Source organism: Astyanax mexicanus, chromosome 17 (assembly GCF_023375975.1).
Source record: "Astyanax mexicanus isolate ESR-SI-001 chromosome 17, AstMex3_surface, whole genome shotgun sequence".
NCBI lineage: Eukaryota > Metazoa > Chordata > Actinopteri > Characiformes > Acestrorhamphidae > Astyanax > Astyanax mexicanus.
The window spans coordinates 3,882,900-3,910,000 of NC_064424.1; the positions used below are offsets into that span (position 1 = coordinate 3,882,900).

General features: G+C 38.6%; 1 protein-coding gene across 9 annotated transcripts in view; it reads left to right on the plus strand.

Annotated features, from left to right (window-relative positions):
* Positions 1-27,101, plus strand: part of tnksa (tankyrase, TRF1-interacting ankyrin-related ADP-ribose polymerase a) — a 164,634-nt gene that overhangs the window by 81,911 nt on the left and 55,622 nt on the right. For 8 of the 9 annotated variants that reach the window (XR_007425061.1, XR_007425064.1, XR_007425065.1 and 5 more), the window contains 4 exons: positions 12,312-12,332; positions 16,318-16,412; positions 18,656-18,722; positions 24,125-24,311. Coding sequence is in view for 3 of the 9 variants with exons in the window: in XM_049466375.1 (XP_049322332.1) it covers positions 12,312-12,332; positions 16,318-16,412; positions 18,656-18,722; positions 24,125-24,311 (370 nt within the window). In the remaining 6 variants the exon portion in view is untranslated. The remainder of the gene's footprint in view (positions 1-12,311; positions 12,333-16,317; positions 16,413-18,655; positions 18,723-24,124; positions 24,312-27,101) is intronic. The other variant, XM_049466374.1, reaches the window with a different exon arrangement.

Sequence of the window (27,101 nt, forward strand, 5' to 3'; positions counted from 1 at the left end):
TTGAAAATCTATGGAGGGAGCTGAAGGTCAGAGTTGCCAAGCGACAGCCCACCAACCTTCATGATTTAGAGAGGATCTGCAAAGAAGAGCGGGCCAAAATTCCCCCTGGTGTGTGTGCTAAACTTGTGGTTAACTACAACAAACGTCTCACCGCTGTGCTTGCAAACAAAGGCTTTGCCACTAAGTATTGAGTGTGTTTGGCAAGAGGGATCAAATACTTATTTTCCTCATTGAAATACAAATTAATTAAAATATATTCTTTAAAATTATATTCTGTTTTTTTTCTTGATATTCTGTCTCTCCATGTTAGAATATATCTACCATTAAAAGTGCAGAAGGATAGTGTCTTTATTAGTGGGCAAACAAAGAAAATCAGCAAGGGATCAAATACTTCTTGGACTCACTGTATATATATATATATATATATATACTTATATAAAACAGAATATACACAGGCTGTTCACATTAAGGCTGTGTATTGGCAGGAACTGTATGAATCATTTTACAGGGGTTACAATTCAATATATTGTGATATATATTGAATAGATTTTATTACCAAGATTTTTCTCTCAAATCAAATTTCAGGAAAAGAATGCCCAAAGTTATGGAATAGCTGTAAGTAAAATGGGTATAGAGTGTTGTGTTTGGGAGCATGACACCACCCACACCTGTGTATGTAAGTAGGGAGGTGTTATCTTGTGAGTGCGGGTGTTGAGTTGAGGGCATTGACTGTACTCATAAAATTATTTTAAGGTTGGCAGATATGATGTTTGGAGGTTATATGCATGCACTAAATAGGCTGCACTTTAGTTTCGTGGAAGATTTTTATGGTTGCTTACTTTTATTTTTCTTAATTTATTTTGTTAGTTATTTTTTTATACAAAAACATATTCTTGGTAAGTTACTGTCAATTTAGTTTTTTTGGTTCTACTAAATGTATGAAACTTTTTTAAATAATTAAATAAAAAATAAGAGTAACAGACAGGGCAAAATAAAATTAAATACAAATATGATGCAAAAAAATAAAAAATATCACAGATCGACCAGTATTTTCCAGATTGATTCCCCAATTTTACAGAATTCTTAGTATCTACTGTGGATTTTAAAAGTGAGTTTCTCCAATGGGAGAAGGTTTGATATCTGTGTCAGCCTAATATTGAGTGAAGGAACATTTGGAGATATACACAGCAGTAAAATGCATTTTTTTGTCTAGATATGATAAAAAGTGAAACTGTTTTTTTTTTTTGTAGTGAATTAAGCTAAAATCTTCTTATTGGTTGGTTCTTGAAAATTTCAGTGTTTTTCTTTAACCTCACCAAGAATATTTCCAAGAATTGTTATCATTAAAAAATTGCAATGAAATTTTAGAGCCACCCTTAATTGCTATAAATGAATCACAATATATATATTGTATGTTGTGTGTATATATATATATATATATATATATATATATATATATATATATATATATATATATATATATATATATATTATATGGTTTCAGATTAAAACCTTAGATTTGCTTTGAATTGTCTTGAATTATTTTCCCTGGTGTGAATGTGAGTATTTAAGCGTGTGAGCGTGAAAGATCACCGGAGTGCTTGTGATCTGGTTGGTTTCGCCGTAGCCGGACTATAATGAAGTTCTGTGAAGTGTATGTCGTTAACACAGTGCAGTGGAACACTTTATCCTGACGCCTTCTGCGAGGCCTTAGGAAAAAACAATCACTTACTCCACGCCTGCTGCAAATCCCATCAGTCATGTCACAGTCGCTTCATGGAGAACAATCGACCTTTTCCTTCTCTCTCCACATCGCCTTCACTTTTCCTCAGCTCACACTCGGCATGCGCTTGAAGCAAGAGGATCTGTGAATAAAACCGTGAGCTGGAAGTGCTTAATGTAGACCTCCTGATTCGTTTTAATCTCCAACAACAGAGAGCCGCGCTGATGAAGCCGGTCTGTGATGTCCTTTCTTGTTTATGTTGATGCCTTTGCTCTCTGTCTCTGATGCTCTGTGGGTTATTATCTGGTCTCTCACAAGAAAGCACCTTCCCTTCTGTCTCTCTGAGAGCTTTTCCACCAGAAGTGATCATGGTTTTCCCTGAAGATCACCTAGTATTCTTCAGTTCCCACTTGAACAAGCGTTACTGGTTCCAGAACATACAGGGGTTGGACAATGAAACTGAAACTGGTTTTAGAGCACAATAATTTATTGTCTCGACGGACAGTTCTGGTGGAAACAGGAGAGTTGAGGTGCACATTGAATTCTGCGTGATTTGATCAGCCGTTGTTTTATGTTTTTTGGATACAATCCGGGTTAGCACCCGAACATCCCTTTCAGACAGCTTCCTCTTACAGTGTCCACAGTTAATCCTGTTGGATGTGGTTGTTCCTTCTTGGTGGTATGCTGAGCTGACATTACCCTGGATACCGTGGCTCTTGATGCATCACAAAGACTTGTTGTCTTGGTCACAGATGCTCCAGCAAGACGTGCACCAACAATTTGTCCTCTTTTGAACTCTGGTATGTCTCCCATAATGTTGTGTGCATTGTAATATTTAGAGCAGAACTGTGCTCTTACCCTGCTAATTGAACCTTCACACTCTGCTCTTACTGCTGCAATAATGTGCAATTAATGAAGATTGGCCACCAGGCTGCTCCAATTTAGCCATGAAACCTAAAATCCCACACTAAAATGATGACAGGTGTTTCAGTTTCATTGTCCAACCCCTGTACTTTTCTTGGTAGAAACACGGCAAACGGTTCAAAATTAGGTCCGTGAACCAGAACAGGTGGGAGTATAGACGACAGGCAACGTTCGTTTTGCAGGAACTAAGTCTTAAGATTGAGTGCTGAGTTTTGCAGCAATCTAGCGTGCATTATTTTTTTTCATAAGTGTTTAATGGCAAATGGCCTTTTCTGATGAAGATTAGAACGATTACTGAATTCGTCCCTGAATGTCAGCGTATTAGCCGCTGATCTGTAGAGTGCTTTAAGTAATTGTTCTGGATGGGGTTGCGCACCTCGGCCACTTCTGAGGTGAGGTAACATTTGCTTGGCATTTTGATTTGACTTAAAAATGTTCTGGAGCTGGAGAGAGCTGTAGCAGGAGGCTGTAGAAGTGCTGCCTGCAAAATCTTCATCTCTTCTAGTGGATGGTGGGCTTTGGAAATAGATATTTTAGAAGAAAAGCCCCTGGAGGTGCAGGTAGTTGATGTAAATTCAGTTCTGACAGTGATAAATTATACAGTAATTGCTGACAATAATGGCCTCATCTCTCGGTGGTGCCGACTGTCACCTGCAGAGAGGACTTGTGTTGGTGAAGCGTTTTTAAATACAGGAGGTGTATATTTACTGCGAGCGCTTTGCTCCGTACGATAAGGAATAGCCCGGAGTCGGAGCGCCGTCGCGGCTCGTCACGGACACGCCAGCCTGCCAGCCAGTGAGAGAGAGAGAGAGAGAGAGAGAGAGAGAGAGATAAAAGGAGTGGGATGTGATCTGTGCGCTGGTTAGTATCGTCAATATGCTGCTGCTTTAAATGAAAGATTTCTTCATATTTCTGCAGATTAAGAAATATGTGCTGCCTTTTGTTCGCAGTCCTCCAGCAGGGTAAATCCGTGCCCCCGTACCGGCGTGGGCGAACCCGGCACAGATCCAGCCACAGACTGCGCTGTGTGTTCGCCTCGAGTACTGCTGCTGCTTTAGTGCTTTCCCTCTCTCTCTCTTTTGCTCTTTCATTCTCTCCCTCTTACACTCTCTTTGCTTTCTCTCTTTTGCTCTGTTACACTTTCTTTGCTCTACCTGTCTCTCTCGCTCTCTTACACTCTCTTAGCTGTGCCCCTCTCTCTCTCTCTTTCCCTTTCTCTCTCTCTCTCTCTCTCTCTCTCTCTCTCTCTCGTAACCTCTCATTGATTTCTCTCTGTCTCACACTGTCTTTGCTCTCTCTCTCTTGCTGCATTATGCTTACTGTGCTTTCTCTTACACTCTCTCTCTCTCTCTCTCTCTCTTACACTCTCTTTGTTCTGCCTGTCTCTCTCTCTTACTCTCTCTTTGCTCTCTCTCGCTTTCTTATATTCTCTTTGCTTTACCTGTCGCTCTCTTACTCTTCTCTTTTTCTCATTCTCTTACACTCTTTGCTTTACCTGTGTCTCTCTCTTACACTCTCCTCGCTCTCTCTCGCTTTCTTACACTCTCTTTGCTCTGCCTGTCTCTCTCTCTCTTACACTCTCTTTGCTTTACCTATCTCTCTCTTACACTCTCTTTGCTTTACATGTCTCTCTTACACTCTCTTTGCTCTGCCTGTCTCTCTCTTACACTATCTTTGCTCTGCCTGTCTCTCTCTTACACTCTCTTTGCTTTACCTGTCTCTCTCTTACACTCTCTTTGCTCTCTCTCTTACACTCTTTGCTCTCTCTCTCGCTCTCTTACACTCTCTTTGCTCTCTCTCTCTCTCTTACACTCTCTTTGTTCTGCCTGTCTCTCTCTCTTACTCTCTCTTTGCTCTCTCGCTTTCTTATATTCTCTTTGCTTTACCTGTCGCTCTCTTACACTCTATTCGCTTTTTCTCATTCTCTTACACTCTTTGCTTTACCTGTGTCTCTCTCTTACACTCTCCTCGCTCTCTCTCGCTTTCTTACACTCTCTTTGCTCTGCCTGTCTCTCTCTCTTACACTCTCTTTGCTTTACCTGTCTCTCTCTTACACTCTCTTTGCTTTACATGTCTCTCTCTTACACTCTCTTTGCTCTCTCTCTTACACTCTCTTTGCTCTGCCTGTCTCTCTCTTACACTATCTTTGCTCTGCCTGTCTCTCTCTTACACTCTCTTTGCTTTACCTGTCTCTCTCTTACACTCTCTTTGCTCTCTCTCTTACACTCTCTTTGCTCTCTCTCTCGCTCTCTTACACTCTCTTTGCTCTCTCTCTCGCTCTCTTACACTCTCTTTGCTCTCTCTCTCTCTCTCTTACACTCTTTGTTCTGCCTGTCTCTCTCTTACTCTCTCTTTGCTGTCTCGCTTTCTTATATTCTCTTTGCTTTACCTGTCGCTCTCTTACACTCTCTTTGCTCTCTCTCTCACTCTCTTACACTCTCTTTGCTCTCTCTCTCTTACACTCTTTGTTCTGCCTGTCTCTCTCTTATTCTCTCTTTGCTGTCTCGCTTTCTTATATTCTCTTTACTTTACCTGTCTCTCTCTTACACTCTCTTTGCTCTCTCTCTTTGCTCTGCCTGTCTCTCTCTTACACTCTCTTTGCTTTACCTGTCTCTCTCTTACACTCTCTTTGCTCTCTCTCTTACACTCTCTTTGCTCTCTCTCTCTCTCTCTCTCTCTCTCTCTCTCTCTCTCTCTCGCTCTCTTACACTCTCTTTGTTATGCCTGTCTCTCTCTCTTACTCTCTCTTTGCTCTCTCGCTTTCTTATATTCTCTTTGCTTTACCTGTCGCTCTCTTACACTCTATTCGCTTTTTCTCATTCTCTTACACTCTTTGCTTTACCTGTGTCTCTCTCTTACACTCTCCTCGCTCTCTCTCTCTCTCTTACACTCTCTTTGCTTTACCTATCTCTCTCTTACACTCTCTTTGCTCTCTCTCTCTCTTACACTCTCTTTGCTCTGCCTGTCTCTCTCTTACACTCTCTTTGCTTTACCTGTCTCTCTCTTACACTCTCTTTGCTCTGCCTGTCTCTCTCTTACTCTCTCTTTGCTCTTTCTCACTTTCTTATATTCTCTTTGCTCTGCCTCTCTCTCTCTCCTCTCTCTCTTCTCTCTCTCTCTTCTCTCGCTCTCCTCTCTCTCTCTCAGTTCAGTTCAGTTTGCTTTATTGACATGACAAAATTACATTTGTATTGTCAAAGCATTTCAGATAAATAGTACAGACATAGATTAATGGGTACAACATACAAATATAGACGTGCATATATATACATATGTATACATACAATCTGATTTTTTAAAAATGCAAAGAAAGAGAGAAAAAAAATTATCATACTAAAATATGTATATGATAAAAAAATTAATAATAATTTGTACAAGGGTACAATAATGATATATATATAAATTGTAAGAAGATAAGAAAGAAAAGTGTGTGTCTCTCTTTCTCTCTCTTTTTTTGCTCTGTATCTCTCTCTCTCTATTGCTCTGCTGTCTCTCTCTCTCTTTCTCTGTTATTTTCTCCTCCTCTTTTCTTTATTGGGTGTAATTGGAGATCATGGTGCTGTTTGTGTTTGGGAGTGTCTCAGGGGGTTGGGTCTGGTCCGGGGCGTGAGCAGCATGGAGCCGGGGTCTCTGGGTGGTTAGAGGTGCCTGTGCTCCACTGAGGCTTCAGTTAATGGGAGAGAGCCAGAGAAGACCCTCCGTGTCCTCCTCAGGGGGTCTTTGAGCAGCTTTATTAAAGGGGGTGATATGCAGTGTAATTTGCAGTGTGAGGGACGTGGACGGGGGACGGGGAGGACGGGCGAGAGCTGTATTTCCTCTCTGTAGTGGGACGTCAGCATAGCCGGGAGTGAGATAATGTCTTATTGATCTGCTCGGCCTGTAGCTGCTCAGTCTCTGTATGTTCAACCCCCCCGCCTGACTCTCCACGACTGTTTACTTCCAGCCCGCCTTGCTCCTCCTGAGAATCCAGAGTTTTTACCTTAAACTGAGAAAAAAAAGGTACAAAATCCCCCGTCGCTCTGACTCAGGTGTGTCTAGGTGAACCAGGAGGTGTTTTTAAAGCTTGTAACTATACCAATTTTATACCTATACTAGTAGCTGATCACGAATTTACCTTAGCTGTGCTATTCTAGGTATACATTTACCTCAGCTGTGCTATTATAGGCATACATTTACCTCAGCTGTGCTATTATAGGCATACATTTACCTCAGCTGTGCTATTCTAGGTATACATTTACCTCAGCTGTGCTATTATAGGCATACATTTACCTCAGCTGTGCTATTCTAGGCATATGTTTACCTCAGCAGTGATATTGTGGTCATATATTTTCCTCAGCAGTGCTATTCTGGGGATACTTTTACCTCAGCTGTGATATTCTAGACTTACTTTTATGCCTGCAGTGCTATTCTAGACTTGATTTTATGCCTGCAGTGCTATTCTAGGCATACATTTACCTCAGCAGTGCTATTCTAGGCATATGTTTACCTCAGCAGTGCTACTCTAGTCATATGCTTACCTAAGCAGAGCTATTCTCATCATTCACTTACCTCAGCAGTGCTTTTCTTTGCATAAATTTACCTTAACATTTATTTTCTAGTCATCCCTTTACCTCAGCAGTGCTACTCTAGTCATACATTTACCTCAGCTGTACTATTCTAATCATCCCTTTACCCTAAACAGTGCTATTCTAGGCATAAATGTACCTTTACAGTGCTATTCTAGGCATACATTTGCTTCAGCAATGCTTCTCTTGTAACATGTACGTGAAATTTGCGTACGAAAACAACCAGTTTGTAAAGATAAGAACGATTGTGCAGGTAGTAAAATTATTATAATTTGTTATTGATCTGCTCAGTCGTTTTATGTTTAGCTCACCTGTCCTTACGGGAATCACTGTAACTCAGGTGTGCTCAGGTGAACCCGACTGTGTTCCTGAAGCTGTTTTTAAACCAATTTTATACTGTCACTAGTTATAGCACGCACCCGCATCTCCTGCCACCATGGCAACAGATGTGGCGAAGCGCTCTCTGTTGGCATGGTTACAGGTCACAATTCCTCTATGGCAAGACAAGGCAAGAAAGAGAAACGAGGACAAAGAAATGTTTTCCTACTCGTGATAAAAAAAAAAAAAAACATGACCAGGAGATGCAAGCAAGCAACTGCCTCACCTCTCGCCGGCCCACAGCTCTCGCGCTCATCCCCCTCTCGCATCTCCCGGGTTGATATACAATGCTAATTTCTCGTATGCGACGGAATCGGCTCTGTGGCTGTTCTGCATCTAAATCAGTTCCGTTTAGTCGGGAACGCTTCAGGATTGCGTTCTGTCCTTGTTTGGCTTTGGATTTGTGTTGATTGAGGGCTGAGTCGGCACACCATCGCCAGTTCCATCTGTGAGAGGCACTGAACCATTTCACAATCTCTCTCTCTATCGCTTTCTCTCGCATGCTATCAGTTCTAACTACAGATTATCTTCTGGCCCTCTTTGAACTTCCTGTTCTTCTTTTTAATGGAGATGCAACGTTTCTTTTTTTACGGCTGTAATCAAATGAAGGTGAAACATTTGTCTGAGAGCCAAATATCGAATTCTTAAGACTGTTTGTTTTTCCCATGGTTTCATTGATTTTGCATCTTTTTTTTTTTACTATTGTGTAAATGTGTCTTTGTGATTTTAAAGAAAAAGCTATCACAAAAATGATTAGAATAGCTCTACTGAGGTAGATTCATGATTTAAAATAGCTCTGCTGATTTAGATTCATGATAAGAATAGCACTGCTGAGGTAAATTCCTGATTAGAATAGAATTGCTGAGGTCTGTTTGTAATTAGAATACCATTGTTGAGGTCATTTTATGATTAGAATAGCTCTGCTGAGGTAAATGTATTATTAGCACATCATCCCCAGTTCCATCTGTCAGAGGCACTGGCTCAGTTCTAACTACAGATTCTCGTCTGGCCCTCTTTGAACTTCCTGTTGTTCTTTTTAATAGAGATGCAACAATTTTTTTAAGGCTGAAATCCAAAATAAGATGAAACATTTGTCCGAGAGCCAAATATCGAATTCCTAAAACTGTTTGTTTTTTCCCATGGTTTCTTTCATTTTGACACTCTTTTTTTTACTATTGCATACATTTATTTTGGTGCTTTTTAAAGGAAAAAACAATCATAAAATTATGGTTTATTGAACAAAAACATATTTAATATCCCAGCAGTGATGTGAACTAATAGAATAGCACTGCTGATTTAGATTAATGATTAGAATATCACTGCCGAAGTAAATTCATAATTGTCTATCATTAGAATAGCAGTGCAAGGGTTAATTTGGATTATAGTAGCACTGCTGAGGTAGATTTGTGATTCAAATAGCACTGCTGAAGTAAATTCATGATTCAGAAAAGCACTGCTATGGTAGATTCATTATTTCGAATAGCACTGCTGAGGTAAACTCATGATTAGTATAGCTGTGCTGAGGTAAATTCATGATGACATTAGCTCTACTCAGATAATTTCATGAATAGAATACCACTGCTTAAGAAAATTCATGATAAAAAAAGCTTTACTAAGGTAAATTCAAGATTAAAATAGCAGTGCTAGGGTTAATTTGGATTATAGTAGCACTGCAGAGGTAAATTTTTTATTAGAATCGCATTGCTGAGGTTAATTCATGATTAGAATAGCTGTACTGAGGTAGATCCATGATTAGAATAGCTGTACTGTGGTAGATTTATGATAAGAATATCACTGCTAAGGCTAATTTGAATTATAGTAGCACTGCAAATGTACCTTACAGCTCAAAAACAGACTGTTTTTGCAGGTAAAGAGTAAAAATGAACTTAAACCTGCCGTTTGTCGTTTCCCTGCTGTTTTTGTATACAGTAGCATTCTGATATGCAGTTTATATGCAAATAATTTACTTTTCACTTATTTTCTTGAATAATCAGCTATATATCCCTATATTTGATCCTTTTTGCCCCTTTTCCTCCTCATAGGTCAGGTTGGTATGTGGCGTGTGGTAATGGACTGACTCCTGCTTGTTTAATATAGGTGGAGGTTAGCGTAGCGTCAGTCTCGCTCAGTTTGCTCATTGATTTGTGTTGTATTGGCGTTGTGGGTTTGGCTGGCTGGAGCTCCAGAAGGCGTTTGTGGACCTGTTGTGTGTCTGTGGCTGACTCACTCCCGTGCCTCGGGGGGGAGCTGGGAAAAGGTCGTCCTGCCACGTCCACTCAGACTCAGCCCTCGTGAGGAGCAGCCCTCTGCTGCTGGTTCCTCCCTCTGGAGATGCACCACCATGCCCGTTCACCAGAGATGACATCTCACTAGAGCTGCACTGATTTGTCAACAAAGTTACGAGGCTGTCTGCAGATCCTTAAAAAGTCTTAAAGAGACAGTCTGTATGTTTTTTGGGGAGATTGTGTAATTGCACTGAGCATTATGGTGCTTTCTTGACCTTTCACTTGTTCTAATTGTGTGTTTATTTGGTGTAACATTGTGTAAATAAGAAGATGAATACTTGAATTTGCTGTTCTAATATCTCTATGTTTGCAGCACCATTAGCAGCAAGAAGCTGTTATAGCTAGGAATAGGCAGACACCTTTGTTTTTAAAATGACTGTATATATATATATATATATATATATATATATATATATATATATATATATATATATATATATATATATATATATACACACACACATATAGCCTCTAATTGGCTAACAGCAATTTTACTCCATGTTGTAAAATATTCCACCCCGGGCTTTTGTTGGCTAAGCTTTTAGATTATTCAGGATTTGGGTTTTCACACTTTACATTTTTACAAATCTCAAATTTGATAGAAGTTAGCTTACTGATTTAACATCAGGCTGAATAAGACCTGAGCAGTTTGACAGTGTTTTAATTTGCGTTTGCGTTTTCATCAAAACAACTTGCAAAAAGGGTCCTGAGTGGAACAGCGGTCTAAAGCACCGTCACTGGTTCGAATCCTGCTCATGCTGCTGCCAGAGCCCAGAGAAAGCTCAATCGGTCTTGCTCTCTCCGGGTGGCTCTTTTTCCCCTCATCACTCCAAAAGGGTGATGTGGATCAGTACAAGGCTGCGTCTGTGAGCTGATGTAGAAGAACCGAGTCCCTGCACTTTCCTCTGAGTGTTGGCGCTGTGATGCTACTTAGCAGTGCTGCATCAGCAGCAGCTCAAAAAGAGGCGGAGTCTGACTGTGCATGTATTGGAGGAGGCATGTGGTCATGTGTTCATCCTTTCACACAATGTGTGAAACAGCAACACATTGCCAAACAGGAAGTGCAGTATTACTCTAGCATTCAGTAACCATTTATAAAAAAAACTGTTCTTCAGTGGAAAAGCGTCTCATTGAGAGGTTAGTCCTGGGTCAGTTTGACCTCCTGTGAGGACAGTCTGTTCTACACTAATACGGATTGGGTTCAGACAGTCTGAGTAAGGGCCGCTGTCTCGGGTCGCGAGAGTTTGTCGGCTGCAGTTGTCTGATGAGTTTGAATTGGAAGCGAGTCGGCCTGGCGTTCGGCGTTCGACGCTCCATCCCGTCCGGACAGCCAGAACTGGTTGTGGGTCTGGAGGAGGAAGTGGATGATGGATGACGGCCCCTCTCTGGTCACATTTCCTCTCGGTGTAGGAAGTTGCGTTTGCGATTGATCACTGTCGCAGTACAGAGTCCCCGGCCTCGCCGGCTCACTGCGCTCTGCACACACAGCTCACAGGAAGCAGACAGGCGGGAAAACTCCGGGGGAACAGAGTTCTGTAGTACTTGCCAACCTAAGGGTGCTTTCCCATTTACCTCGTTTGGTCTGAACCAAAGTAGTAGTAGGTGTGATATGGAGACGCCATGAAGAACCAAGGTTTGAACGAGGGATGCAACGGTACAGTGTGGCCACGGTTCGGTTCGTATCGAGGTTCTTGGGCCACAGTTTCGGTTCGGTTTGGTTTCGATATATATTAATATTATCTAGCTCCAACATGCCGTGTGCTTTTAACCCTTTCTGTTTCAAATTAACAAGGGGGTCCTAATCACATGCGCAGAGCCAATATTAAATAGAAAAAAGGAACAAATGAATTAAAAACTTATTCTTACCATTAATCAAAAACAGGCAAATTTAAATAAAGTGCAGTAATATAAAAAGTATTATATATAGTATTTATATATATATATATATATATATATCATATATATATATTGAGATATCTATCATATATCACTATTTAGCTAAAAATATTGTAATATATATATATCATATAGTGCCTTTCACAAAAAAACAAAAAAAAGAGATATATTGTCCATATCGACTTTTAGCTAAATAAATATTGAGATATATATCATATATTGCATTTATATTGTTTATCACCTTTCAGCTAAAAAAAATAAAGAGATATTTATTGTTTTTTTATATTGTATTTTTTTTTATCTATATCGCCCAGCCCTAATAAGAAGACATCTTGTTTCATCACTTATGTAGGCAAAGTTGTTTAATAAGTTTAATTAGAATGTACAGAATATACTGTAACAAGTTCCTGAAGCTTGGTGCGAAACCCCCTAACATGATGCTCTCATTATATCATTATTTGTGTTTTTTGTTTTCTGTTTTGTTGTGTTTTTTTTTTTTTTTGTTCTTTTATTTGTGGTTCTGGCGACATTGTCTTTCAGTCGACATCTCAAAAAATGCTGGTAAGTTGTTTTTCAACAGCTTTTAGATTGACTGCACTACTTCATCATGTGTTTTTGATTTTGATTTACTTTTTTATTCATTTTTTTATTATTATTTATTACATTTTTTTCTTCATCAGTTCTCTGGCTCTAAATTTCTTTGTGCACTTTTTTTTTTTTTTTTTTTGGATTTGGGTCTTTTTGGTTGATCCCATTCATATCCCATCTCATCAATCACCCGCCAAATACCCATCAAAGCTCCCGTGCCAAATCATTACCATTAGCATTGTGCCATGTTAGGATGATGGTTGAACCATGGTGCTGCAGAGCCTTGTTTATTAGAGGAGAAGCAGAGCACCTCATTGCCGCCTGTTTCTTTTATTTATTTTATTTGTTTTATTTTTTTTAAGTTTTTTTTTTGCACCCTCAACTATGACTGCAGTGTCCTCACATCACCACCCCGTCATGCAGATCTTTACAGTTCCCTTTTTCTTTTTCTTTGGCATTCTTTTGTATGACTTGCATGCATGCCAGGAGAAGCCTGCTGAATTGCTGCATTGCTGCATTTCGTCTGCCGTCCCAGACAAACAAAATGGTTTGAGTCCAGTGCGATGTTCCCATTTTCTTTGCTATCGATTTTGCTTTAATTTGTAGTTTTTGGTCTTTTGTGTTTGGCTGGAGAGTCAATTCGCCAAAGCAGAAACAGCCTGATCAATAAGAAGCTGTGGAGTGTGTGTGTGTGTGTGTGTGTGTGTGCGCGCGCATTGTGCTCTCATTATTGATGCATCGCTGTATTTTTTTTTCTGAGACACACATCTGTAGGTGAACTCATTTCTGAGAATTTTTAAGGCCAGATTTATTGTTTTGTGTGTGTTTTTTTGAGAGTTTTGTGGAGTTTGCTACCCTTGCTTTATTTCTTTCTGCATCATGATAAAAATCCAGTGCACAAACTGTCTCATTAGCCCTATCAGGACAGGATTAGTTTCTCAGGGGGTTCTGGGGTAATTTCCTCTTTTATAGTGGATCTCTGTGATTTTATTCCCGTCTGGAACGACCCTGTACGTGTTTTTTCTCAGACGTCCTCTAAAAAAAAACAAAAAAAAAACAGCAATCGCGTTTAATAAACTTTTGCGCACCGTAATTACACTTTGAACATGCATTTCCACAGAGATCCATGTAAAACACAACAGCGAGTGGAAATGGAGGAGCTACTGAACTACTGAACGCAATTTCAGACCGAGAAAGCCTAAAAAACTCACTGGTCTTCCTGTTTTTTTAGTTGCAGTCCGGATGCAGGAGTTTTATCACTGAGTAAAAGTGTGAAATATTTTTCACAGACGTTTCCCTAAGAAACTAATCCTGTCCGGATAGGGCTTTTGTCCTTTTTTTGTGTTGGATAAGTTGTATGCATCACTGCTGTGCTGCTTTAGTACACATTAATTAACACTGTGTGCCATGATACGTTTTTAAGTTTGTTCATTGTTTTATTTATTTCATTTGTTTGTTGAACGTTGGCTTCAAACACAACTGATTGACTCTCAATGTACATTTCGTGATTAGATTTTAGATAGTTGAAGCATCAAGATTCGGTGTAGATCAGTGGCCAACAAATTAGCCTTCAAGGTCAACTGTGCTCTCTCAGGGCTCTGGCAGCTGATGGCAAGCAGTACAACCGGGATTCGAACCAGCAATCTCCTGATCATAGTGGCAGTGCTTTAGACCGTTGGACCACTCGGCGCCCAAAAGCAGCTATGGTTGATTCCCCTAACATGAACCCAGTGTGAGAAATAGGAAGGTTTTTAGAAGCGAGTTGCTAATTCTCTTTGCTGAATCGTTAGACGGGCGTTTCTGATCCCGCTCAGCTGGTGACTGTATAATTGCCTCAATTACTCTCAACGAGGTGTGCTAATTTGATTAATTTTTGATTAGGACAATGAACAATTTATGAGGGCCAGATTATTCAGGTCATTATGGGATGTCTTTGATCTCAGCACTAGATAAGTTCAGCTGTTAGAGTTGCATAATGAAGGCATTTCTCAGGCACTTGTTCTCAGGTTTGGTGTACCTGGATATTATTGGATATTGAGTTTCGAGAGCTTTTAAACTGCTGTTACTATTGAAAGCTGAAGTGCTGAAGGTCTGCAGTTACTCAGTGAAGTCTGTAGGGCTGCAACGATTAGTCGATATAATCGACAATGTCAATTGTTTAAATTTTTCGACTACAAATTTAATTGTTGACTGAACTTAGCATGTTAAAACAACATCTAGATATTTAAATGCTATTTAAATCTCATGTTCTGCGGTTTCTGATGTTTTTAGAAATAATCGGTGACTAATCGACTAATCGAAAAAATAATCATCAGAATAGTCGACTACCAAACTAATCATAAGTTGCAGCCCTAGATGTCTGTAGCCAGTTGCTCCTGAGTTTTGATGCAGTGTACATTAATCTAATGTTTATAAACAAAATGGGTTAAAAAGTGCCCAAATCCATGTTTTGCATTATTGATTGAATGTTTAGAAAACATGAAAAGTTTGAAAATCTGGAAAAGTCATGGAATATGAAAATCGCAATTTCCAGGCCTGGATAAGTTAAAAAAAAAAAAAAAAAAAAAAAGAAATACCCAGAAAGTTTTGTTAGTTAAAGTCATGGAAATTTGCAATCTACAAATGAGTGTTTCCATTCATTGATTAAGAAAAGCCATCTGAAGATTGTAGCATCATTGCTTACAAATGTTTTTTTTTATCATTATAGTTTTAGTTGAGTTTTCATTTAATTGTCCATTTCTGCTCAGATGTTTTTAAGATTCTATGGTCATGACAATTTGCCTTGAATACATGGAAAAATCATGAAAAAAGTGTATGAACCCTGATAAAGATTTGTTTCAGAAGTGCTTTTTTTTTTAGTTGTGTTTAAAACCTACTACTAAAGCCTACTAGATAGCAGTGTTGTATGTTGGTGTTAGATCCCACTGTTCTGATTGGATAAAACGTCAACTTAAAAAAAAAAAAAAAAATGCGGGATAAAATTGGCTAAAAACGGCCATAAGACGGCTTGGCTACATGTGAATATAACAGAAATATCCCTAAATCAATCAATATAGAGTCAAATCAAGATTTCACAAATCAAAATCTAATTGATTTACAAAATCAGTGTAATTATGCTATAATTTTGTCAGTATATCTGTCCCACAAAATGCACTTTAAATAAGTAATATTGTTAATCACAGTTATTCCATCAACAATACAGCTCTAGAAACTGGAAATAAATAAATAAGAGCACCTAAAAATGATTAGTTTCTTTGATTTTACCAAATTGAAAACCTCTGGAATATAATCAAGAGGAAGATGGATGATCACAAGCCATCAAACCACCAAACTGAACTGCTTGAATTTTTGCACCAGGAGTAAAGCAGCATAAAGTTATCCAAAAGCAGTGTGTAAGACTGGTGGAGGAGGAGAACATGATGCCAGGATGCATGAAAAAAAACTGTGATTAAAAATTAGTGTTATTCCACCAAATATTGATTTCTGAACTCTTAAAACTTTATGAATATGAACTTGTTTTCTTTGCATTATTTGAGGCCTGAAAGCTCTGCATCAATTTTTTTGTTATTTCAGCCATTTCTCATTTTCTGAAAATAAATGCTCTAAATGATTATGAATATTTTAACATAAACCTATAAATAGCAAAATCAGAGAAACTGATTCAGAAACTGAAGTGATCTCTTCATTTTTACCAGAGCTGTATATTGTTTGAACCAAAATTGATAAATTGATAGGCCTAGGTGAGAATATTGAATTTAGGCCACTTTCCCTGCTGTGTGAATTTAGCCATGTAGATGCTGTTTGTTCACTGTTCACTGCCTCATATGCAGTGTTGGGTTGTTGGGAAGAGTGGTGGTTATTATAATATATATATTTTTCCATTATAATGTTTCAAATGTGTGTTTTTCTGTGTTTTTGAACTTTTTTTTTTCCTTTTCTCTTTTCTTGTGCTTTGCAGTCGACTCCTTTACACCTGGCAGCAGGATACAACAGAGTCAGAATCGTCCAGCTTCTCCTCCAGCATGGTGCGGACGTTCACGCAAAAGACAAAGGGTAGGTCATTTATATGTTTCAGGGTTTTAGAGCTGCGCAAAATAAATATATATTAATGTTTTGTTTATTTCATTAGTGCCTTAAAACACACAGCCCAACCAATAGTACAATACTGGCCAATATTAGTTACTAGAGCTGGGCGATATGGCTGATTTTCTATTTAAATCGATTTTTTCCCCTACTAAAATCTCCTAAAAGTCGCTAGAAGTCGCTAAATGACTTTATCGTCTAATTTGCATAATACATGTTTTGGAAGCTGTAAAGGATTAACACAAAGAGAGAAAAAAGTGAGTTAAAAACACTCTAAATATGTTAGAAATTATACAAATGAACTCCAACAAATGAACAACTTCTGTTGCTTTTTAAATAGGCAGTCACGTCTCAAAATAACTTTATTTTTACGTAAATTACATAAATCAGTTTTTTATAAGAGCAGTTTTTTATTTTATTATTATTTTTTTTTTAGCTTTCTTAAGTTTTCTTTATTTTCAAACCTATTATAGACAAATTGTTGAATAGCTTTTTATAAAGAGGCAGACACTGTGGACGAGGTGAGGTGAGAGGGGTGGGGCTAAGCTCAGGGGAGCGTCTGTGGTTAAAAAAATTAACTCAGAGAAAATCGATTTTCATAAAAACACATTGTCCTTAACTGTAAATTCGAATTAATCGATAAAATCGATTAATCGCCCAGCTCTATTAGTTACTAATGTAATTAGTAGAGATGGGACTGATCTGATTCAGTATCATATCGAATAGGATATAATTATATAATTTAGATTCCATTTTGCAGCTTGTACTAAACTATAAACTTGTCGTAACATTTACACAATACACATCAACTACCTGGATTCCAATTCTGCAGTTTATCATGGACAGTTTGAGTAAAATAGTGTTTGTTTGGAGATATTTTAGCACAGAATTACTAAAAAGCACCGTTACGTAGCAGTTACCATATTTTTTGCACAATAAGGTTCACTTAAAATCCTTTAATTTGACCAAAAATCATCAATGCCCCTTAAAATCTGGTGCTCCTTATGTATGAATTCTACCAGTCAGGTATTAAGGAGCAGTAAAGCCACTCTGCTAAAGTACAGAGTTATACAGGAGTTTCAGTAAAGTTTCTCCAGCACTGAGACTGAAGCAGTATTAGCATTAGCCGCTACCCTTGCTAAGTGCTAGCTCTTTTGTCATTGGTAGGTGAGTATTTTAGGCCTTTAGCCTGCTGCAAACCCCAGCTAACACTGCTGGAGCAGCATTAACATTACCCGCTAAACATGCTAAGCGCTAACTATTTTGCCATTCAGAAGTGAGTATATCAGCCCCCAGATGTGAGACCTGTTGAATTAGAAGGAAAACATGGTGACACCCCTGTTCCTTACTAGTGTCACATAATGCACCTTATAATCCAGTGCGACTTATAGTGCCATAAATAAGGTAATTTTTCACCTGCAGGGTAATACATGAAACAATACCAGGACAGTCTGTAAATGTTCAAGCTAGTATTATTTAGCTGTTGCTTTGTTTGTTTGGAGATATTTTAGTTTGTAAATTCTGAAAATCAAGCATTTTATTCTTGCATCATATATAAAACTTTCAATTAACGTTAATGACATGAAGATCAAGCAGCAGATTTTTTGTTGTGCTTTTTAGAAACAGGGATTGCAGAAAGAAATGCTCAATTTGTTTTAATTTATGTTATACTTGATTACTAACTGCTAATTTGGCAACTTGTTGGGGTGTTTTCATTGAGGGTGACCCTCATTTTCAATGCAGCCGAGCCTTCACATAATTACAAAATAAGTTCAAATTATAAAACCAAGCAAACAATATAAGATTAAATTAAGAAGAAATAAAATAATTCAGAATAAAAGCATATGCACACAGGCTAAAATGTGAAGCAATTAAACAAATTGTTATCCTTTATAGTCCATCTTTTATTTTTATTTTTTTTTATGATTTCTTCAGGAGTGGATTTGATTTTGTTTTTATTTGATATTTTTATAAATTGTATTAATTTTTCATGTCCTGCTGTAAATCTCATGTGAATATTGAAAAATACTGTTTAAAGGAAAACGTAAAATTCCCTTTTATGTATTTGTATTCATTTATATTGTACTACATAAATAAAAGAGAAATAAGAATAAAGAAATAAATGAAGCTTATGCATGTACTATAAATGGGCAGCATATACTAGAAAGAGTCAGTTATTAATATGAGTCTTTTATTTTGTTTTCTGTGCTCAGTGGCCTTGTTCCTCTGCACAACGCCTGCTCCTACGGTCACTACGAGGTTACAGAGCTGCTGCTGAAGGTAAGAAACTCTCTGAATGCACTTATTTAGTGGAGCAATGAGAGAAATTAAAGGCAGACGTACGATTAATTACATACTTGAACCAGATTAACACACAGACTGGAAATCTAAAGGTTTTTAAGCTCTTTTGCTTATTCAATATTCTTTTTCTTCTTTTAAAATCAGGGTTTTCACTGAGAGGTTGCTCCTCTTCACCCTTCAATTTTCTAAGTGGGTTTTACAGTAGATATCTGAACGTCTAGTGTATGAGTGTATGAGGGATTAATTGCATTAGAGCTCATTTGGATTTGAATCTAAATTGCTTATTTAGTAAAGCAAAAAGTGTTAAATAAACCAGAATATGTTTTGTATTTTACATTCTTGAAAGTAGCACCTCTTGCTTAGATTTTCTCAGTCAGCTTTATAAGTTACCATATTTTTCGCACCATAAGGAGCACTTAAAATCCTTTAATTTTCCCTAAAATCGTCAGTGCGCCTTATAATCTGGTGCTCCTTATGTATGAATTCTACCATTCAGGTATTAAGGAGCAGTAAAGCCAATCTGCTGAAGTACAGAGTTATACAGGAGTTTCAGTGAAGTTTCTCCAGCACTAAGGCTGGAGCAGTATTAGCATTAGCCGCTAACTGCACTAAGCGCTAGCTCTTTCACAGTTCAGATGTTAGTATATCGGACTTTATTTGCATGTTTACCATGTTAAAATAAGCTAGGTTGGATAAACCGCTAGCTGATAGCGGATAGCTGATATCTCAGTGTATAGCGCTGTCTGGCGGCATTTACTAGCGCTAAGCGCTGCTAACCGCTGCTAAGGCTGCTGGTAACCACACTGTTAAAAACAATATTGGACATTTTAGCTTACTTTAAGTAAAAAAAATGGTTTACTTACTAAATACAGTTTTCAAGAGAGAAATTTGTGTAGATTCCTGTGCAACACCCTTCTTTCTTACTATTGTTGCTCAAAATTCACTTTATAACGACTTATTAAAACTGTAGCCACCTAAAATGGCTTTCAGTTAACAGCTGTGCTGAACTCATCAAGAGTTAATTACTTGAATTTCTTGTCTCTTAATAAAGTGTTTGAGAGCATCAGTTAAAGTAAAGTAGTGAAGAGGTAGAGTTACAGGTATACAGTGAATAGTGAATATTTGAGTAGTTGCAAAGACCATTAAAAATGTTATCATGATGAAACTGGCACTCATCAGGACATCAACAGAAAAGGAAGAGTAAGGGTTTCCTCTGTTGCACAGGATTAGTTCATCACAGTTTCCATCTACAGAAACCGCAAGTTAACAGCTCCATATATAAGAGCACCTACATTCTTTCTTTACAGAGTATTTTGTTTATATATTAATTACATGATATATATGTACTGAATATATGTATATAAAAGAATACGGTTCCATTTAATTGGCTGTGGCTTTCCATGGAAATATTCCAGCCCAAAGATACAGTATTTTCTATGTTTTATTGTCCAATCAGAACTAAGATAACCTTATTGAGGAGGGAGCAGCGTTTGTTTGAGAGCATGAATTTGCTTTTATTTTCTCATTCCAATTCCATTCTTTTAAATAGCTTTCCGCCGCTATGTGAGAAAATGTGCATTTGTGTAAATGATTATTGTTCACAACCAAGAAATGCAGCTAATATTTTGCTTTGGGCTGAAATGAAAGTGGAACACACTGTAGCCGCTGCGAGAGTTGAGCATTCGTCTTCAAATTACACTGGAAGTGGCTGTAATAGGGGTCCAAGCTGGGTGCGCTATTATGGAGCCAGTAAAGCAAAAATGATGGACATTGAATGTTTTTAGATGGGAATCTTTTACAGAAGAATTGCAGGTTATAAAGGAGTGATTTTTTCATGATTTATATGTGTTGTTTCTGAACTAATACCTGCTCTGTGCTCTAGTGGTCCTGACTGCTGTTATCCATATTAATCTGGATAAATTGTATTTAATTACTTTATTTTATTTTTTTTATCACATTTTTTTTTAAATTTACACAGCCAACTACCCAAACCACTCATTAGGACTCCCCCATCTCTCATTAGGACTCATAAAGTGAATGCATTCTGAAGTAGAAAATATTGATATATCAAAGTATCACAATATTTCGTTTTTGCAATACTGTATCGATAAAAAAAAAAAAAAAACTAAAGTATTGATACTTAATTATTACCTTATATGTAAAGATTGGTGTCAGAATTGGTCCATTTTGCGTTGTGATTAAACTCTGACCACTAGATAACAGTGTAATATATATTTTGCCATAGTAATAGTGCTTCAAAAGACTCTTAGAAACTGGAGAAAAAAACTGCTACAGGAAGACGTCTGGCTGACCCACATGGAAACAGCAGCTTTAGCATTTAGCTCAGATTATTAACATATTTAAGGACTAAGTTTTAGTTTTAGCAGAGAAGACAAGAATTAGAATTAGAGTTAATCTAACAGGAGAAATATAGTAATAAAGTCATTGATAAGATGATAAAATGTTTCAGTGACCTTCCCTCGGTTTACACAGCTGAGCTTTGATAAACATGGCTTCCTCTACAAACAGCAGCTCTATATAAGAGCTATTGCTCATTTTTCTCTAGACGAGAACTCTTCAGTGTGATGTATAAAACGCTGGCCCGTAGTGTGCGTTCCTCCCTCAGGAGCTCTTATCAGAACATCTCCTCATATCTACTTAAGCCCACGATGCATCTGCCCCAGCTTCTTCCCCTGCATCAGATTAAAGATGCTGTGTAAGGATCAAAAAGACAATTAAAAATCCTCTTATCGGGAGTGAGTGTGTGGGTAACACGTGTTGGCAGGGTTATCAGACTGGAGATCCTGAAGGCTAGAGCTGAGTGCAGCTGCTCCCATCACCTCACAACCCTTCTGTTCCTTATAAAGCTGCTGGATATCCTGACATTGATAGAAAACATGATAAATTATGCATTTAAATTTAGTTACACTCTTCAAACTTTTTAAACTTTCCAGACAGCGCGAGAGAGACAGACAGCGTGAGAGAGAGAGACAGACAGCGTGAGAGAGAGAGACAGAGCGAGTGAGCGAGAGACAGAGCGAGTTAGCGAGAGATGGCGCGAGTGAGTGAGAGATGGCGCGAGTGAGCGAGAGATGGCGCGAGTGAGCGCGAGTGAGTGAGAGACAGCATGAGTGAGCGAGAGACAGCATGAGTGAGCGAGAAGCAGCGCGAGTGTGCGAGAGACAGCGCGAGTGAGCGCGAGTGAGTGAGAGACAGCATGAGTGAGCGAGAGACAGCATGAGTGAGCGAGAAGCAGCGCGAGTGTGCGAGAGACAGCGCGAGAGAGAGATAGACAGCGAGAGAGAGTGAGTGAGCAAAAGGCAGCGCGAGCGTGTGTGAGAAAGCACAAGTGAGCGAGAGACAGCGCACGTTAGTGAGAGGGAGAGACTTTTTTAAACTTTCCAGACAGCGCGAGAGAGACAGACAGCGTGAGAGAGAGAGACAGAGCGAGTGAGCGAGAGACAGAGCGAGTTAGCGAGAGATGGCGCGAGTGAGTGAGAGATGGCGCGAGTGAGCGAGAGATGGTGCGAGAGACAGCATGAGTGAGCGAGAAGCAGCATGTGTGCGAGGGAGAGCACAAGTGAGCGAGAGACAGCGCGAGAGAGAGATAGACAGCGAGAGACAGAGAAAGTGAGCGAGAGACAGCGCGAGAGAGATGGACAGCGCAATACAACTAGAGTGAGCGAGATGCAGCGCCAGTATGCAAGAGAAAGCACAAGTGAGCGAGAGACAGAGCACGTTGGTGAGAGGGAGAGACAGAGTGAGTGAGCAGGAGACAGAGCGAGTGATCGAGAGACAGTGTGAGTCAGTACACATAAGCGAGAGACAGCACAAGTGAGTGAGGGAGAGCAAGAGAGAGAGAAAGTGCGAGAGGGAGAGACAGAGCAAGGGAGAGAAAGTGCCAGTGAGCGAGAGACAGAGCGAGCGAGCGAGCGAGTGAGAGAGAGAGGTAGACAGCGTAATAAAGGGAGAAGCAGCATGAGTGAGCGAGAGACAGAACAAATAAGCGACTGACAGGGCGAGAGAGAGGGAGTGACAGAGCGAGAAAGGGAGAGAGTGTGATAGAGGGAGAGACAGAACGAGTGAGAAAAAGACAGCATGAGTGAACGAGAAACAGCATAAAAGATGTAGACAGAGCGCATATGAGCAAAAGACCTCTTAGTGAGCAAGAGACAGCGCGAGAGAGGGAGAGAGTAAGCGAGAGACAGCTCGAGAGAGTAAGAGAGTAAGCGAGAGAGAGGGAGAGAGTAAGCGAGAGACAGCACGAGAGAGGGAGCGAGTGAGCGAGAGACAGCGCGAAAGAGGGAGAGAGTAAGCGAGAGGCAGCGCGAAAGAGGGAGAGAGTAAGCGAGAGGCAGCGCGAGAGAGTGAGCGAGAGACAGCGCGAGAGAGGAGAGTGAGCGAGAGAGAGAGAGTAAGCAAGAGACAGCACAGGAGAAGGAGAGAGTGAGTGAGAGAGGGAGAGACAGTGCGAGAGAGTGAGAGAGTGAGCGAGAGACAGTGCGAGAGAGAGTGAGCGAGAAACAGCGCTAGAGAGGGAGAGAGACAGCGCGAGAGAGGGAGAGAGTAAGCGACTGACAGAGCGAAAAAGCAAGAGAGCGTGAAAGAGGGAAAGACAGCACGAGGTAGCGAGAGACAGCATGAGAAATGTAGACAGAGCGCAAGTGAGCAAGAGACAGCGTGAGAGAGGGAGAGTGAGCGAGAGACAGCGCAACAGAGGGAGAGAGTAAGCGCGCGAGATTGGTCAGCCTGACCTTAATGCATCCAACAGTGCAGAAAATAAAATAAAATGCAGTGCCGTGGCAGTAGATAGGCTCATCACAAATCAGATTTTTTGGAAGAAAGAACACCATTTATGCTAGTCTAAGTAAAATAAATGTTTACTTTTTATCCAATCAGAACAGTGCAATTTGTGCAAACTGAAGACAGAGTACAGAGCACCGCAGAACTAAATGAAACACTTCTGACACCAATCTTTACATGTGAACTAATAATAGAAAATCAATACATTATGCAAAAAACAAGATATTACAATACTTTTTACATCCCTAGCAGCTTCACAGTTTGGTAGTTTTGAAGACAATATAATATGCATGTTTTAAAAAGAATAAGTTGGCCACACACTGCTAGAGTTTGGTGAAGCGATGCTGGCTAAAGCTAGTAACCCGTGAGATCTCGTCTTTCTGCACTGAGAGATGTTTTAAACCTCTGCGTTTTCTATATTCAGTCTGACTGCAGGTCGATTTCGCTCTTCTGGAGAAGTGGGGTTTACTGAAGTTATCAGATCTTCTCTTTCTGCAGTGTTATTAACTTTGCTGGTGGTGCAGTAAGTGTGATATTGAACTACAAATAATGTCCATTTCTTATTTCTGTATCTCCAGCACGGAGCATGTGTGAATGCTATGGACCTGTGGCAGTTTACCCCTCTGCACGAGGCAGCGTCCAAAAACCGTGTGGAGGTGTGCTCTCTTCTCCTCAGCCATGGGGCGGACCCCACCCTGGTTAACTGTCACGGGAAGAGTGCTGTGGATATGGCTCCCACCCCAGAGCTTAAGGAGAGACTCACCTGTAAGTATCCGCCTTCCTTTAGTTCAGAGTTTATAAGATACAGCTCTGGAAAAAATGAAGAGATTTGATTAAAACGAACATTTGTTTATTCTATAAACTACAGACAACATTTCTCCCAAATTCCAAATAAAAATATTGTCATTTAAAGCATTCAAATGCAGAAAATTAAGAGTTTTCAGACCTCAAATAATACAAAGAAACAAACAAGTTCATATTCATAAAGTTTTAAGAGTTCAGAAATCAATATTTAGTGGAATAAAACTTTGGTGGTTTTTAATCACAGTTTTTTTCATGCATCTTGGCATCATGTTCTCCTCCACCAGTCTTACACACTGCTTTTGGATAACTGTATGCTGCTTTACTCCTGGTGCAAAAAATCAAGCAGTTCAGTTTGGTGGTTTGATGGTTTGTGATCATCCATCTTCCTCTTGATTATATTCTAGAGGTTTTCAGTTTAAAATGATTAAAATATTAAAATCAAAGAAACTCATCACTTTTAATTAGTCTCCTATTTTTTTTGTCCAGAGCTGTATTTGGTTAATTTGTTATACCGTTGATTGTGGATCTAATTATGTTTGGCAAAACATATTCACTTACTCTTCCAAATCATTGAACTCATTAAACTCAGGTGTTCCTGATATTCTGTGTATCATGTTCATTGCTATCTTGTCAACACAGGTGTAGAGTGCACAAACGCAACCTTTACTTCAAAAATAAACTGAATACTAAATAAAATAACATTGTGACTCAAATCTGATTTTTGGCTCAATAGTGATTATGCCTAAGAGCCAATGAAATCCCAAAAATCTGTGTCTCAGAAAATTAGAATATTATAATACATAAGACCAATTGTTACTTTTGGCAGTGTGGGCAGTGAGCCAAATCCTGCTGGAAAATGAAATCTGCATCTCCATAAAAGTTGTCAGTAGCAGAGGGAAGCTGTAAGATATGAAGTGCTGTAAGATTTTGTGGGAAAACAAAACTGCACTGACTTTAGACTTGATAATAAAACACAGTGGATCAACACCAGCAGATATCAGACATGACTCTCCAAACCATCACTGATCATCAGTACATTTTACATTTCATTTAAAGGAAATTAAGGGAGCAGAGTCTGGAGGAAGAGTGGAGAGACACACAGTACAAACTGCTCGAGGTCTAGTCTTTTACATAGCCAAACTGTACTTTTCCTGTCGTTATGATAGCAAAGAAACACAGACACTTCCTAAATCAAGCTGCACGTTGTGCATATTTGATGTCTCTCGTCACTTTATTTCTTTAGTATCTATAGGTACATTTCCCTTTTTCGTGGAAATGGTGTAAGTGGTGTAAAGTGTGGCCATGATATAGTCTACAGTCTTAGACATAAAAAGCTGCTTTAAACATTACGTTCCTCATCATCCATTGTTCTCACATGGCACAAAGAGAAAAGTGATTGGTTCCTGAGGAAACACAATGTTAACATCAGCCTGCTGTGTTCAGTTCATAGCTACTGTTCTCCATCTGTCTTTTGTGGAAGTAGCAGAGAAAGGGGACAGTGCTGCCTGGATCATACTCAGCATCGAGCTTTACCTACAAGCCTCCCTTTATGTGGAAGAGCAGCGTATATATATATATATATATATATATATGTGGGAGTATAAAGAGCTATGTAGATATAACGAGTAGATGAAAGGAAAACCCTTTTATCTCCCCTGTGGTTTTAGTTAAGTGCAGTATTTATGAGCTTTCAAAAGAACAAAAAAAACCCTTGCATTCATTGTCTGCTACCTTTATGATTTTTTAAAGAATAAAGCCTGTAGCTAAGCATAGAAAGCTAGCACAGATTTTGCTGTTTACGTCTTTAAATAAACCTCATTTCACCCTCTCAGAGAATTATTAGTGTTTTCTGGACGAAATCTAGCAGAATTAAACATTTTGCTGAATACTGAACAGTTTTTCATTCATTTTGCTGTTTTTTTTTTTCACCATTGAATACATTAATACATGTTTTTCAGTGTAATTTGTTTTTCCTTTTCCTTTTTTTTAAAGAAAAGGTAATGAAAACAACAGTTTGGGAAAAAAATGTTCCACATCATATCGCATATAATAATACAATTTTAGTTTCATTTTGTTGCAGTAGTGTATTTTTTATTTATTTTTTAATTCAATGTTTTGTCATATCGCCAAAAGTATCATTATCGTGAAAATACCATAAAATATCAGTATATTAGTTTAGGGCCTTATAGCCCACCCCAATTGGCTTTTTAAATAAATTGCCCATGTCTTTTAACTACTGAAATTGATCTGTATGCTATTATAAGTATAGTTTTTGTATATACTAACTGTTTATATACTTTTCTAGTTTTTGTATATATTTTGTACATAAGTATATGTAAATATGCTTTTCAGTATATTGTGATACTGTAAGCAAGGCAATATATCACGATTGTTGAAATCAAACTTAAACACAAAACAAAAAGAAGCACTGCATGACAGCAGTATTTACTTGTAAAATATTGATTATTAGTTTTTTTTTTTATTACAAAAATTGTTACAGTATTGCAAAGCTAAATATCACAATACTTTGATATGCTGATATTTTATTAAAGTTATTTCTACTCTATCAATCCAGTAATTCAAAATGCATTACTGATACAATGTAAAGAGGTTTGATCAGATCAAAAAGGATGTCAAATGGTTAAAAATAGTAATAAGGTAGATTTTTGGTAAAGGCTGAAGATTTATTATACAATTACTGTTAAGATTCTGTGGTGTTTATTTATTTATGCACAGATTTGTACTTGTTAA